General features: G+C 42.5%; 2 protein-coding genes across 5 annotated transcripts in view; both read left to right on the top strand.

The window, feature by feature from the left end:
* Positions 1–16,421, top strand: part of LOC119512619 (F-box only protein 36-like) — a 34,835-nt gene that overhangs the window by 8,796 nt on the left and 9,618 nt on the right. For 3 of the 4 annotated variants that reach the window (XR_005212416.1, XM_037807399.1, XM_037807398.1), the window contains exon 2: positions 881–989. Coding sequence is in view for 2 of the 4 variants with exons in the window: in XM_037807399.1 (XP_037663327.1) it covers positions 881–989 (109 nt within the window). In the remaining 2 variants the exon portion in view is untranslated. Of the gene's footprint in view, positions 1–880; positions 991–16,421 lie in introns of those variants that run through there. The other variant, XR_005212417.1, reaches the window with a different exon arrangement.
* On the top strand, positions 8,318–9,971 carry LOC119512618 (membrane-associated phosphatidylinositol transfer protein 2-like). The gene is given in 2 exon segments (XM_037807397.1): positions 8,318–9,450; positions 9,452–9,971. Coding segments are annotated over 2 exon segments (1,317 nt in total). The 5' UTR covers positions 8,318–8,605; the 3' UTR covers positions 9,924–9,971.

The raw sequence follows: 16,421 nt of genomic DNA, 5'->3' as shown, positions 1-16,421 counted from the left end.
AGGAGTTTAATTTATATGCATATTTTAGTTGCAGGGAAATGCAATAAAAACTCTTGTTTTATTTTATTTATTATTTTATTCCCCCTACATTATTATGTAGGGGGAATAAAATTGAAATATGAAAGTTCTTGTAGGAGATACAGTAGCAAAAAACTTTGAGGACAACTTGTTAAGGAAATAACAGTTGGCTACATATAAAACTTGATCAGTTTGAAAGTGGAACAAGTCTTCCCCAATTCTTCAGCCACTTTTTGTGCTTTTCTGATGCATGCAAACTCTAAACACTGTTTATCAGCCAGTCCTTTGGAGACTGGAGAAGGTGAAAAAGTCAGACACATCTTACCTAAGAATCCCTTGCATATTTGATAAATACAGGTTCTGATTCAGTTGTTCTGCTGCAGGTCCCAGAAGTTTTATTTATAGGTAACTGCCCCAGAGATTCCAATGCAGGTGAGGGGTCCACCTTAGACAAACCCCTCCCAAGCTGGAGTTGGAGAGTGTCCTACACATGGCTGGCACCAGTGGCCTCTCTAAGCCTCACCTAAGGACCACATAACATCAACACTCATGAACTGTCCAAAGGAGATGTCTTTATTTAGAGTGTTGATATTTTTTTTGCCCAATGTAGATTTTTTGCATTAGTTCGCATTTTTAAAAATACTGTATTAAAATCTTATTTATCTTGATTACTGAGTATTTTAGACACTTCCTTAAAATTTGCACTCCAGAGGAGAGTCTCACACCTCACTCCTCACCCTTGTCCTGGCTCTGTTTGCCAAGTCATTGCTAAAGTCTTGTTGAAAGCTCTTTATCTCTGTCTTCTTGATGTGTGACACGGTGACATTTATACCACACTGTGTTTGTTTGCTTCTTTGGGCAGGTTATCTGGAAGTCATGGAAGATTTCTCTTCGCCTAGAACAGGAAACAGCCCTCCCAAGAGAAGTGAGGAAGCCCCACGCAGATTTTCTGCTGGACAAGCGGCAACAGAGCAAGTATTGGGCTGGCAAACGGAGCAGGAGTGGTCTGCTGGGTTGTGGGGCACAGCTTCGGGTTAACCTCTGGGCACCCTGCTGCAGACAAACTGTTTTGGCTGCTCCTTCCTCCCTCTTTAATGAAAGCCCTTTGTTCCCAGCACTAGAGGCCTGGGTAGGAGAGGGCTGCACCAGTTTTGCTTAAGCTCCTGTAGGCCAGCCTGGGGTTGGCAGCAGCTGAACTACTGGAAATCCTTAGGCACCAGGCCAATGTGCCTTGTGGTCTGGTGGCTGCCATGGGTTCCTCCTGACTCCCCAGAAGACTTAAACTTGAGGATTATTTTATCATAACCACATGGTCAGCTTCTCTCTTCTTCTTCTATCCAGGGAATGCCACAATGAGTAGAGCTAATGAAGGATACATTGGTTTATTCACTCAAAAGACAGTTATTAAGTGCCTACTATGTGTCAGGAATAGCTTTAGGCTCTGGGATACAAACATGAAAGATGCAGCCTGCTTTTGTGGTTCTCAAAGACTGAGGGGAGGGATAATAAAATAATCAGTACTATGAGGGAGCTAGCAGCACATAAGGGCTCTGCCAGCAAGCTTCATAGGGGAGAAGAAACATGAATGGAATCTAGCACAAATATTAAAATGAACTTCAATTCAGTGTGGAGATTGTGGTTTAGAGCAGCACTTCTCAACTTCAATGTCAGATGAATCATCTGGAAGAATTTTGTTCAAGTGCACGTTCTGATTCCAAGGTCTGTGATGAGGCCTGAGGCTCTGCATTTCTAACAAGCTCCCAACTGTTAACGCTGCTGGTTCAGACCACGCTGTGAGAAGCAAGGAGCTAGTGCAGGATGCAAAGGAAACACAGGGCAAGTAGTTTGGAATGGCTGCAGCATTGGCCAGAACAGTAGGAAATGAAGGTGGAGAGAAGCAAGGCAGAGGCAGCACACATGTAAAGAACATAGATAGGATGGAACAAAGGAGGGTTACTGATGGATAGAAAGGGATGGAAAGACCAGATAAAACTGCAGTATTCATAAGGCCCAGATGACCTCACAGCCGGATTGACGGCAATTTCATCACTAAGTTGGCCACCCATTGGTAACACCCACTCTGGTCGCATGTGGCCTCTCCCTGAAACACTCAGTAAACGCCACCATTGCTCAGATTCTCAGTGGGCTGAGGTTCTGGCCAGGCATGCTGCCCCTGCATCTTCCCAATAAAGGTGCAGCCTTGACAACAGAGTATTTTGTTAAGCTTTTGAACTTGTGCCAATCTGAGCTGAGAAACGGAATTTCAGTGTAGTTAATTTGCATTTCTCGTATGATGAGAGAAGCTGAAACTCTTTTAATGTGTTCAAGGCCATTAGATTTTTTCTTTTTAATTAGAGAAGTATGTTTACAGAAAAATCAGTAAAAAATACAGCGTTCCCACATACCCCCCTATTGTTAACACTTTGCGTTAGGGTGCTACCTTTCTTACAACTGATGAAAGAGTATTAAAATTGTACTATTAACTAAGGTCCATAGTTTACATGAGGGTGTATTTTTCCTCATTTACCACCCTATTATTAATACCTTGCATTAGTGTGGTACATTTATTAAAATTTATTAAAATTCATGAAAGAACATTTTTATAATTGTACTATTAACGGTAGTCCATCGTTTACAATAGGGTTCACTGTGTTATCTAGTCCTTTGTTTTATCCTTTAATTTTTTTTTTCAGCTTTAATACATTTTTACTAAAGGAGCACTTAAGGTAAAAGGAACAAGTTTACAATGTAAAAATTAATTAAGACCAAAAGGGGGAAGCGGGAGTGGGGGGGTTGGGGATAGGGTTTCAGTGGCTGAGAGACTTCATATGGAGTCGAGAGGTCACTCTGGTGGACATTCTTGTGCACTATATAGATAAACTTTTTAGGCTTTGATGTGTTGGAATAGCTAGAGGTAAATGCCTGAAGCTGTCAAGCTCCAGCCCAGTAGCCTAACAATGTAGCTTACAAGGGGTGACAGTGTGATTGTGAAAACCTTGTGGATCACACTCCCTTTGTCCAGTGCATGGATGGATGGGTGGAAAGAAGGGGATGAAAAACTGGGTGAAAAATAGGGTGGGATCGGGGGAGGGGGGTGTGATTTGGGTATTCTTTTTTACTTTTTTATTCTTATTCAGATTCTTTCTGGTGTAGGGAAAATGTTCAGGGATGTACTGGGGTGATGTGTGCATAACTATATGATGGTATTGTGAACAGCTGATTGTACACCATGGATGACTGCATGGTATGTGAATATATTTCAATAAAACTGAATTTAATTAAAAAAAATTGATACATTACCAAGCCTGGGAACCCCTGTTCTTCCAGACACAGCAGGACATGAAATCAGAGAGCTGCTCCTTATTTCAGTTATGGAGAATTTATAGCATTTTTTGAGTTACATTCAATTAAATCATTCTATTTTTACATTAAATGATGCTTTGTGAACACGAATGGTTCAAGATCAAAGGAAGGTATCCATATTATCAGAGACAGCCTTGAATGCCTGTAAAACTCTACTGATAATATTTTTACTAGTTAAGCTATGATTTTTGTAAGAGCAATATCACATACTTTTACTTGTATAAATATTAAAAATTAGGAAACAGTTTACTATTACTTGTTTCTAACTGATTAATATAGTTTTTTAAAATTTTATTCTATTGATTAGTTTAGCCATTACATCATATTGATAAACATACATTTGATTAGGACTGTATTCAACCTTGCTACATTATTTACGACTTCTCTATGATTAAAGTAACAGCTGCAGCCCATCCTGTTTTCACAGGGGACCAGGTGATTACATGTTATGTATATCTAAGAAGGTTGAGAGGGCCTTTCTGCTTTCTTGAAAATATTCACAGTTCTTTTAACTGTCTAGCTTCTCCTTCAGTATAATTTTCTAATATGGGACTGGAAGGATATGAAACATCTGTCCCAGTTATTATAGTAAGGCCTTTCCACTTTTTATCATTTGGAAATTGTACTTGAATGTTTTTAGGTAAAAGTTCTGTTAAATATGCTTCTATATCAGAAGGAATAACTGGTTCTTCACTGTCAGAATGGAAAACATGAGAGCAGCATAGAGAGAAGGAGTCAGCATCCTCATTATTAGATTCCTCAGTAGAGAGATTATCCTGCGACAGTAGCTGAAGACATCGTCATGGTGAGGTCACCCAGGAGCACCAGCTCGCTGGAACTGAGGGTCAGAGCTGGGCCACCCTGGTCATACATGTGTGGGAGCCAGGTGCTTAGCAGCTCATGGGGGCTCTGCCACAAGCACTGTGACACGGCTAGAACCTCTGTGTAGATAGAGGAGGGTCCCCCAGGCCAGCGGGGCGGGCACCAGCGCTTGCTCAGCCATGACTCAGGGGTCGAGATGGATGGGGATGGCCGGGCAGTCCCACTCCCGGAGGCTCCATCGAGGTGGGAGTGGCTGGGCGGCCCTCAGCTTGACATCGCATTTCTTCTTAGTAACCCCTTGATCTCTGTCCTTGCGGAGAGAGGCTGGTATCCCCTTGCTCCATTGCTGTCCCAGAGTCTGTTGTGCCTACCCCTCATGTGCTCCAAATAGCCTTTAATTTTTAACCTAGCAACAAATATATGACCTAAAATTTCCCTCTTTTAACCACATTCACATATATAATCCAGTGCTCTCAATTTCACTCATAATATTGTTCTACCATCCTTACCATTCACTTCCAAAAATTTACAATCAACCTAAATAGAAATTCTGTACTCATTAAGCATTAACTCCCTATTCCCTACCCCCAGCCCAGTGCCTGCTAATTTACATTCTAGATTCTGACTCTACGAGTTTGCTTATTCTAATTATTTCATTTCAGTGAGATCATACAATATTTATCCTTTTATGTCTGGGTTATTTCACTCAGCACAACATCTTCAAGATTATTCCATGCTGTCACATATATCAGGACTTCACTCATTTTTCATGGCTGAATAATATTCCATCATATGTATATACCACATTTTGTTTATCCACTCATTGGTTGATGGACCCTTCGGTTGCTTCCATCTTCTTGGCATTGTGAATAGTGCCACTATGAACATCGGTGTGCAAATATATGTTTGAGTCCCTGCTTTCAATTCATTGAAACATTTTATACCCACCAAGCAACACTACCGCTCATTTTTTTCATCTTTTTTTTTTCAGAACTTTGTGTATTTCATCAGTCTCTTAAAAAACCACTCTTTACTTTTGTTTATCTCTTCTATCTATTATTGTTCCTTTGTTTCTATTTCATTACTTTATGCTCTGGTCTTCTTTTCCTCTTTTTGGATCTGCTATTGTTCCTTTCTAGCTTCATGAGTTAAGTCTTCTCATTAATTCCTAATTATCCCTGTTTATTAATATCTATATTTGTTTTAAAATTCTCCCTAATTATTGACTTAGCTAACATTAGTCAGCTAAGGCAGCCTTCATTCTGCCTGGCAGTGGGTCTGCTCTACTGCCTTCTGAGGTTTGGACCTTACCTGAGCCTCTTCCTTCCAATCTTTGGTTGGCTTTTTGGGTTTTCTTTGAGTTGTTAGCTTTTCTCTTAAAGCCTGACACTGGGGTGGTTGGCAGTATGCTCATGCCTCACTTCTTCCTTTGCTTGAGTGTGTGACCCTGGAAGGCAGCCTGAGGTAGAGATTAGCCCTCTGAGATCTGCTCAGACAAAAGAGAGAAAGCCCCTTCCCTTAAGAGCATGGAGTACCAGGAAACTTCTTTAGTGGCTAGAAGTGGTAGAGGTGAGAGTAAAAGCATGGAAAACAAAAAAAAACCAGGCAAGATTCCACTCATAATCCTTTATGGATATGTATTTTGTATGATAGTGTTCCAAAAGTGCTGGCCACATCCTTATGGGAAATGTGCTCTTCCACCTAAGAAGAAATGCATGGACCAGCCAGAGTTTTGAATGTAGGGTTGGAAGGAGCCTTAGAGCATCAAGGCCACCCCCTTTATTTTGCTGATGGAGGAAATGAAGTCCAGAAAGATTAGTTGACTTGTTCCAAATTATTCAATTGGTGAGAGGTAGAATAAGAGTTGTGTGGTGGTTTGGACCTGTAGGTACCCCAGAAAAGCATGTTCTTAAACTTAATCCATTCCTGTGGGTATGAACACAATGTAAGTAGGACCCTTTTGATGAAGTTACTTCAGTTAACGTGTGACCCAGGACGGGTCTTAATCCTATTCCTGGAGTGCTTTATAAGCAGAATGACATTCAGACAGATAGAGAGAAAGCTATAGGAAGCAAGAACTGATCATCAACAGAACCCAGAGAAGGGAGAGGCCAGGAAAGGCTGTCATGTGCATTGCCATGTGACAGAGAAGCCAAGGACAAAGAATCTCTGGTAGCCAGCCCCAGAACATCAGTCTTCAGGAAGAAAGCATCGCCTTGATGATGACTTGATTTGGACTTTCTTTTAGCTAATAAATTCCCATTGTTTAAACGAACGCATTGCATTGGCATTTGCTTGAGCAGCTTAGGAAACTAAAACAAGTTGGAACCCATATTTGACCCCAGGCCAGTTTTTATTTCCCTCATCGTGCTGTGTTTAAAAAAAATTGTGGTAGCAGATATATAACATAAAACTAACCACTTTATATGTACCATTTAGTGGCATTAATTACATTCACAATGTAGTGTTTGATAACCTTCAACCATTACCATACTTTTCCATCACCCCGAACAGAAATTCTGTATCATTAAGCAAATCCCCATTTTTCCTCACCCCAGCCCCAAGTAACTTCTAATCAACTTTGTGTCTCTAAAAATTTGCTTATTCCAGATATTTCATAAAAGTGGACTCATATACCAATAATACACGTGTTTCCAATTTCTCTGCATACTCTCCAATATTTGTTATCTTCTGATTTTTAATAATAGCCATCTGTTCCAGTTTGCTGTGGCTTTTATAAAGGGGGTTTATTTGGTTACAAAGTTATAGTCTTAAGGCCATAAACGTGTCCAAGCTAAGGTGTCAACCATAGAGTACTTTCACAGAATGGCCAATGGCATCCGGAAAACCTCTGTTAGCTCAGAAGGCCATGGCTGGCGTTCGCTTGCTCCCAGGTTGCATTTCAAAATGGCGTTCTCCTAATTGTTGCTCTTGAGGCGTTTTGTCCTCTTTTAGGTGCAGCTCCTCTTTAAAATGTCATTCTTGGTTGATCTCCAAAATGTCACTCTTAGCTGCTCTGAGTTCCTTCTGTCCGTGAACAACTTTATATGACTCCAGTGATCCAAGTAACACCTACCGCAAATGAGCAGGGTAACACCTCTATGGAAATTATTCAATCAAGCATTTCACTCACAGCTGATTGAGTCACATCTCCATGGAAACACTCAATCAAATAATTCCAATCTAATCAACACTAATACATCTGTATCAGTCCCCACAAGACTGTATCAAAGAACATGGCATTTTGGGGGACATAATACATCCAAACTGGCACATCATCTTTAAAAAAATGACCAATTACATTTAAAAAGATAGCCATCCTAGTAGATATGATGTAGTATCTCACTGTGGTTTTGTGTTTCCCTAGTGGTTAATGATGTTGATCATCTCTTCATGTGCTTATTAGCTATTTGTATATCATCTTTGAAAAAATGTTTATTTAAATCCACTGTCCATTTTTTAATTGGGTTGTCTTTTTGTTGTGGAATTGCAGGAGTTCTTTGTATATTCTGAATTTTAAAACCTTATCAGATCTACAATTTGCAACTATTTTCTCCCATCTTATAGATAGTCTATTTTACTTTCTTGATAACATCCTTTGATGCACAAAAGCATTTGTTTTGATAAAATCCAATTTATCTATTTTTTCTTTTGGTGCTCATGCTTTTTGTGCCATATCTAAGTAGCCATTGCTGAATCTAAGGGCATGAAGATTTTCCTCTATACTATCTTTTAAGAGTTTTGTGGTTTTAGCTCTTATATGTAAGTTGGTCCATTTTAAGTTAATTTTTGTATATGGTGTGAGGTAGGGATTCAATTTCATTCTTTTGCATGTGGATATCCAGTTTTCCCAGCACCAGTTGTTAAACTGACTATTCCCCATTGAGTGGGCTTGGCATCTTTGTCAAAAATCAATTGACCGTTCTTTCTGATGTAAGGAAAATGTTCAGAGATAGATTGTGGTGATGAACACATAACTATGTTATCATACTGTGGACAGTGGATTGTATATCATGGATGATTGTATGGTGTGTGAATGTATTTCAATAAAACTGAATTTAATAAAAAAAAAAAAAATCAATTGACCGAGCCTTCCGCCTGGACCTCGCGCTCGGCGGCGACGGCGGCCCCGGCCTCGGATCCCTGGGAGGGGCGCGGGCCAGGGGCGGCCCCGGAGCTAGCGGCATGGGGTGCACCGCAGACCTCCGGAGAGCCGGGGTCCGCGCAGGCTGAGCCCGGACCAGCGCCTGCGGCGCACAGCCCTGCTTGGGCCCCTCTTCCTGGCTCTCCCGCTTTCTTCCCGAAAGGGGTCCTCAGTGAATTCTGTCATGGTCAGTTAAGGAATCTTGCCTAGAAGTCGCCAGCTTGCAGTTCCCATCAGCAGGAAGGCCTGGACTCCAAGATGATCATAAAGGAATACCGGATCCCCCTGCCGATGACAGTGGAGGAGTACTGCATCGCCCAGCTCTACATGATCCAGAAGAAGAGCCACAACGAGATGCACAGCGAGGGCAGTGGCATGGAGATCCTGGAGAACTGGCCCTACACGGAAGGCCCGGGCGGCTCTGGGCAGTACACGCACAAGGTGTACCATGTGGGCATGCACATCCCCGGCTGGTTCCGCTCCATCCTGCCCAAAGCGGAGCTGCACGTGGTGGAGGAGTCCTGGAAAGCCTACCCCTACACCCGCACCAGGTTCACTTGCCCTTTCGTGGAGAAATTCTCCATCGGCATTGAAACCTTCTATAAAACGGATGCTGGTGAAAACCCTGACGTGTTCAGCCTGACTCCCGTGGAAAAGAACCAGCTGACAATAGACTTCATCGACATCGTCAAGGACCCCGTCCCCCACAACGAGTACAAGACAGAAGAGGACCCCAGGCTGTTCTATTCGACCAAGACCAAGCGGGGACCCCTGTCTGACAACTGGATCGAGGAGTACAAGAAGGACGTCTTCCCCGTCATGTGCGCCTACAAGCTCTGCAAGGCGGAGTTCCGCTACTGGGGCATGCAGTACAAGATTGAGAGGTTCATCCATGATACTGGCCTGCGGAGGGTGATGGTGCGGGCCCACTGGCAGGCCTGGTGCTGGCAGGACGAGTGGTACGGCCTGAGCGTGGAGAACATCCAGGAGCTGGAGAAGGAGGCGCAGCTCATGCTCTCCCGCAAAATGGCCCAGTTCAACGAGGACGGCGAGGCCGTGGAGAGCACCCCGGAGGACGCTGCCCAGGACCAGGCCTCCAGGGAGCCCCGAGCCCAGCAGCAGCAACGGGGTGCCCCTGGTGGGGCGGGGCCTGAGGAAGCAGTGGTCCACGTCCTCCAAGTCCTCGCGGTCATCCAGGCGAGGAGCCAGTCCTTCCCGCCACAGCATCTCGGAGTGGCGGATGCAGAGCATCGCCAGGGACTTGGACGAGAGCTCCGATGATGAGTTCTTCGACGCCCACGAGGACTTGTCTGACACGGAGGAAATGTTCCCCAAGGACATCACCAAGTGGAACTCCAGTGACCTCATGGACAAGATTGAGAGCCCCGAACTGGAGGACGCTCAGGATGGTCTGTACAGGCAGAACGCCCCCGAGTTCAGGGTGACCTCCAGCGTGGAGCAGCTGAACATCATCGAGATCAAAAATAAGCTCTCCATCCTCTGCCCACACTGCTTGCTGTGCCTGAGGAGAAAAACATGGAAGGGGAGGCAACGCGAGCCACCTAGCCAGAAGTGACAGCAGGTGGCAGAGTGGGCCGGCCAGCGAGACCCCGCCCCGCTCAGTGTGTCCAATAAAGCTTGCTGGACAATTAAAAAAAAAAAAAATCAATTGACCGAAGAACCTAAGATGGTGGCTAGGTGAGACAGGACAAAAGAACATCTCTGTGAAAAATACTAGATAAAAACCAGAAGGTGACCCAGAGTACCAGTTTCAGCGATGCACCAGTTCGATGAGGTCTCCTAGTACCATAGGGGCTGTATACTTGGTGAAACCAGGAGTCTGCATTCTGAAATGAGTGAGTAGGCCGGCTGGAAGACCCGCAGCTACGCTGTGGTGTGGGGAAGCCAGGGGTTGGCAGTTGGAGACAGACTGGTTCTTTTAAAGAGGAAAAAAAAAAGGAAAAACCCAGGAGCGGCTGCATTTGCGATGGTGGAAACCGTGCAGCAAAACACGACAGGAGCGAGCTGAGCTGGCCTCTCGGTGTTGGCCGTGGAGGATAGCTCGCAGCAGATACCGTCGGGACCAGGGGAGTGCAGGGGAGAGCCGGAGGGAGGGAGAAGCCTCGCGGCTTGTAGTTGGATCCCCAGAGGGCTGGATAAACTCCTGCCCGGGGCTGTGCCCACAGCCCAGAGCTGCGCCAGTTGCCCCGGAGCTGGGAAGGAGGAACTGTGTGAAGAGAGGGGGAGCTGAGATGCCCCGTTCAACCATTTTTGCATCGGGCTGAGAGTGCTCCTGCACGGCACGGCGGCCCGGGGCTTCCCTTGAGGGATGGCACACAGTTGTGATGTAGCACAGCCTTCCCTCAGCAGAGGTCCTGGAAGATCACAGCTGAGAAAGAGGGCCTGCTCAGAAAACCCAGGGACGCTGTGCCAAGTCCGGTGGTTTGTCGGTCAGCGAGAGAGAGGGTCTGGGACGGATCCGAAATGAAGGCTTAGACTCTTGCGGCGGCCTTGAATCTCTGGGAACCTGGGGGATTTGAATATTAAAGCTGTCCTTCCTTCCTGGCCACCTGGACACACGCCACACATTCAGGGCAGACGGCTCCAGCAACACACCCAAACTGAGTTCACCAACTGAATCCCACAAGAATCATTTCCCCACACACCGCAGGGACAAGGTTGGGGAGAACTGACTTGAGGGGTATAGGTGACACAGACGCCACCTGCTGGTTAGTTAGAGAAAGTGTATGCCACCAACTTGTGTTTCTGAAAAATTAGATTGGCATTTTTTTTTTTTTACAACTTGAAAGAACCCTATCAAGCAAAGCAAATGCCAAGAGGCCATAAACAACAGAAAATCTCAATGCATATGATAAAACCAGAAGATATGGAGAACCCAAGTTCAAACACCCATACCAAAATATCAGAAGACACACAGTACTTGGCCCAATTAATCAAAGAACTGCAATCAAGGAATGAAAACATGGGAAAGGATTTAAAGGACATGAAGAAGACCGTGGCCCAGTATATAAGTGACATAAAGAAGACCCTAGAAGAGCAGAAAGAAGACATTGCAAGAGTATATAAAAAAATAGAAGATCTTATGGAAATAAAGGAAACTGTTGGCCAAATTAAAAAGATTCTGGATATTCACAATACAAGATTAGAGGAAGCTGAATGAAGATTCAAAGTCCTAGAAGTCCACAGAACAGAAAATGAAAGAACAAAAGAAAGAATGGAGGAAAAAATTGAAAAAATCGAAATGGATCTCAGGGATACGATAGATAAAATAAAACGTCCAAACTTAAGACTCATTGGTGTCCCAGAAGGGGAAGAGAAGGGTAAAGGTCTAGAAAGCGTATTCAAAGAAATTGTTGGGGAAAACTTCCCCAACCTTCTACACAAAGCATAAATGCCCAGTGAACTCCAAATAGAATAAATCCAAATAAACCTACTCTGAGACATATTCTGATCAGACTCTCAAACACTGAAGAGAAGGAGCAAGTTCTGAAAGCAGCAAGAGAAAAGCAATTCACCACATACAAAGGAAACAACATAAGACTAAGTAGTGACTACTCAGCGGCCACCATGGAGGCGAGATGGCAGTGGCATGACATATTTAAAATTCTGAGAGAGAAAAATTTCCAACCAAGAATACTTTATCCAGCAAAACTCTCCTTCAAATTTGAGGGAGAGCTTAAATTTTTCACAAACAAATGCTGAGAGAGTTTGCCAATAAAAGACCTGCCCTACTCCAGATACTAAAGAGAGCCCTACCAACAGAGAAACAAAGAAAGTAGAAAGAGATATAGAGAATTTTAACAGACATATATAGCACCTTACATCCCAAATCACCAGGACACTAATTTTTCTCTAGGGATCACGGATCTTTCTCCAGAAGGGACCATAGGCTGGGACATAAAATAAGCCTCAATAAATTTAAGAAGAAAAAAGAAAATTGAATATATTCAAAGCACATGCTCCAACCACATTGGAATACAAATAGAAGTTAATAATTTTTTGAATTGTAACTCCAGTATTTACTTCCAACATGATATAAAATACACAAACTCTAAGGACAAATCAGTGGTGTTCAACTCAACGTAAAATATGTAATTTTTGACAAGAACTATATAAAGGGAGAATGGAGGAGTATAGGAACATAGTTTATGTGTCCTATAGAAGTTAAGCTGGTATCAAAGAGAAATGGGGGAGGGGCAATGGGGAGTTAAGAAATGAGTGTAGGGTTGCTGCTTGAGGTGAAGGGAAATTTCTAGCAATGGAGGGTGGGAGGGTGATAGCATTACAACATTCTAAATGCGATTAATCCCACTAATGGAATGCTAGGGAGGGGGTGGAATGGGAAGATTTAGGCTGTATATATGTTTCCACAGTTGAGAAAAAAACAAAACAAAACAGTCTAAATAGACAACAATTGAATGCCAAGGATGACCCTGGATAGGATAGGACGATGGAGGACAGGAGGCTCAAAAGGACATAGTTGAGACATAAGGAAAAGAAAATATAGAATGTAAGCTTTGTTATCATTGTTGAATCTCTTGTACTTCTTAGCTGCGCTTAATGGGATTGCATAAAAGAATGTTCTTGTTCATGGGAATTGTATATGAGAATTATAGTGTATGTTCAAGGATGTGTGCAGCTAGCTCTCATATGTACAGAAGACAGAGCAATAGATGACGGATGATAGATAGGGAGAGAGGGAGGGAGGGAGGGAAAGAAATAGCGGTGGGACAACATGTTAAAGTTTGTGGATCGGGGGGTATCGGGGGGGTCAGGGAATGCTGGAGTTCTGTGTATGGGGTTTGTATGGTTTTTGCAACTGTTTTTATAACTTTGAATTTATTCCAAAATAAAATGTTAAAAAAAAAAAATCAGTTGGCCATACTGAGCCCTCAATCATGGGGCTTACCCTTCATTAAGTTTGTTACTGCAAAGCAGAGGCTAAGCCTACTTATAATTGTGCCTGAGAGTCACCCCCAGAGAACCTCCTTTGTTGCTCAGATATGGCCTCTCTCTCTAAGCCAACATGGCATGTGGATTGCTGCCTTCCCCCTTACATGGGACTTGACTCCCAGGGGTATAGCTCTCCCTGGCAATGTGGGACATGACTCCCAGGGATGAGCCTGGACGCAGCATTGTAGGATTGAGAAAGCCTTCTGGACCAAAAGGGGAAAGAGAAATAAAACAAAATAAAGTTTCAGTGGCTGAGAGATTTCAAATGGAGTCAAGAGGTCATTCTGGAAGTTACTCTTATGCATTATATAGATATCCCTTTTTATATTTTAGTTTATTAGACTAGCTAGAAGGAAATATCTAAAACTGTTGAACTGCAATCCAGTATTCTTGATTCTTGAAGATGAGTATATATGGCTCACACTTCCTTTATCCAGTATATGGACAGATGAGTAGAAAAATGGGGAAAAACAGTAGATGAATAATAGTGGGAGGAGGGGTATGGGATGTTTTGGGTGTTCTTTTTTTAATTTTTATTCTCATTTTTCCTTTTTCTTTTTTGTTTAATGAAAATGTTCAAAAATTGTGGTGATGAATGTACTACTTTATGATGATACTGTGAGCAATTGTACACTTTGGATGATTGTATGGTATGTGAATATATTTCAACAAAATTACATTAAAAAAATCAATTGGCCATAGATATGTGCATCTATTTCTGAGCTCTCAATTCTATTCCATTTGTCAATATGTGTACTCTTATGCCAGTACTGCATTGTTTTAATAACTGTATCTTTGATGTGTGTTTTGAAATTGGGGAGTATGCATCTTCCAACTTTGTTCTTGTTTTTCAAGATTGTTTTGGTTATTTGGGGTCTCTTGCCAATTCATATGCATTTGATGATTGGCTTTTCCATTTCTGCAAAAAAAGATTGCTGGAATTTTGATAGAGATTGTGCTGACTCTGTAAATCACTTTGGGTGGTAATGACATCTTAACAATATGAAATCTTCCAGTCCATGAACACAGGATTGTCTTTCCATTTATTTAGGTCTTCTTTAATTACTTTTAGCAATGTTTTATGATTTTTAGTGTACAAGGTCTTTTATGTCCTTGGTTAAATTTATTCCTAGATATTTTATTCTTTTAGATGCTTTTGTAATTGGAATTCTTTTCTTGATTTCCTTTTTGGATTTTTCATTGCTGGTGTAGAGAAACATTACTAATTTGGGGGTTTTCATCTTGCACGCCAACACTTTGCTGAATTCATTTATTAGCTTTACTAGCTTTCTTGTGGATTCTTTGGGATTTTCTCTGTATCATGTCATCTGTGACTCAGGATATTTTTAGTTCTTCCTTACGATTTGGATACATTTTATTACTTTTTCTTGCCTAATTGCTCTGGCTAGAGCTTGCAAAATAATATTGAATAGCACTGGTGAAGGCAGGCATTCTTGTCTTGTTCCACATCTTAGGGAGAAAGCTTTCAGTGTTTCACTATTGAGTATATTCTCAGATATTTAATGCAAAACATTGAATCCAGAATTTTAAAGTGCATCCATATACATAAATTCAGCCCAATCTAATGTAATTTCATTTCCTCTTAAACTCATACCATCAGAATCCATTCCTACATTTAATCCTTTAATTTTTGCTGACATGAATTAGAAAAGTAGTACTTTTTTTTTTTTTTGGTGTGAAAGCTTACTCCTCCCTGCTATAGTTCTGTCATAGTCATTGGTTCTCTGATCTGCTAAGACCTATCTCTACTTCAGGTCTGGAAACAGTGCTGTGGTGGGAGGTACATAAGAAAACTGGCTTCCTCTGGGAGGGAATGGTAAGGGGGGAGAGGTTGCTTTGGTGGATAAAGAGGGATCAGTGGAGGGTGGGTATTTGTGAGTTTGGTGTACTCTTTTAAGTCTCTTAATTCTCTTCATCCTGATACATAGAGTCCTATTCTTTCTGGATTATTGAACCAATTTCACATGAACATTTAGTGGCTATTCCCACTCTGTGACTATAAGATGTAAATTATTTTAGATCCCAAGGTGGCCTGAGCCCGTGGAGGGCGCACAGCTCTGAGCAGCCCCTGGGCAGAGGTCATGGCTACCTGTGCCCACTCTGTCATAGCTCTTGGCCATGACAGCACCATAGGGCACCACAGCCCATGTCGCCACCCCCGCATTCATTGCACCGCTGGCTCCCATGCAAGGAGCAGGCACCCCGGGAAGCCGTTTGACTGTCCTCCTCTTGTGCTGGGCTGCTCCTTTATCTAGGGCTCTCAGGTTTCCCAGGAAACCCCCTGAAAGGCAATATATGGACCAAAGAACTGGATTTAAAGTTTAAAAAAGAAATCTGGAGTTGGGCCTCTTTAACTGTAAGGATTAAAGGCAGCAAAAGAGATGGCATTTGAACCAATCCTGAGATCCTGGACTGTCTATGGAGGATGCACTGGAATTACTCAGCAAATGGAAGAGATGTTCATAAATCATTCCAATACGTTGACTCTTTGGGTCAAAGTAATATTTTGACTCTTTGGGTAGATGGAGATCTGTGCTGACTTGTAAGCTTTTCTCAGGTATTCAGCCTTGTAGTTATAGCTAGGATATTTGGGAAACATGAAGCTGAACAAATCACACAGGGATACAAATGAAAAAGGGTGAATGAAAAACTGAATGATTACTACTAAAACATTTACAGAAGGAATGATCTGGAGGTCTGGGATTTGTTTCAATATGTGAGGTGGGAGCAAGCGTGTGTGCCTACATAGATTCTCCTTTGACGGCGATGGGTGACGGGAGGTGTGAGGTTGGCTGTGAGAATAGAAAGGGACACATGTAAGAGATATTGTAAAGGAAACGTGGGTGTTTTAGCACTGATGGTGAATTTTGGCATCTACGTATTCCAGTTGTATCCAAGAATATTAGTGGCGGGGAGAACCATTTACCTGCTCTCTCTCTCTCTTAAAGAAACAATAAATTGCACATCTAAAGCATGAAATTTGATTAGTTTTGAGGTATGTACACACCTGTGAAACCATCACCACAATTAAAATAATGAACGTTTTCATCATCCCTGCAAATGTCTGCATGCCTTTTAA

The sequence above is a fragment of the Choloepus didactylus genome, chromosome 17, assembly GCF_015220235.1.
Source record: "Choloepus didactylus isolate mChoDid1 chromosome 17, mChoDid1.pri, whole genome shotgun sequence".
NCBI classification, from domain to species: domain Eukaryota; kingdom Metazoa; phylum Chordata; class Mammalia; order Pilosa; family Megalonychidae; genus Choloepus; species Choloepus didactylus.
The sequence above is the reverse complement of the archived record's forward strand: the minus strand, read 5'-3'. Positions and strand labels throughout refer to the sequence as shown.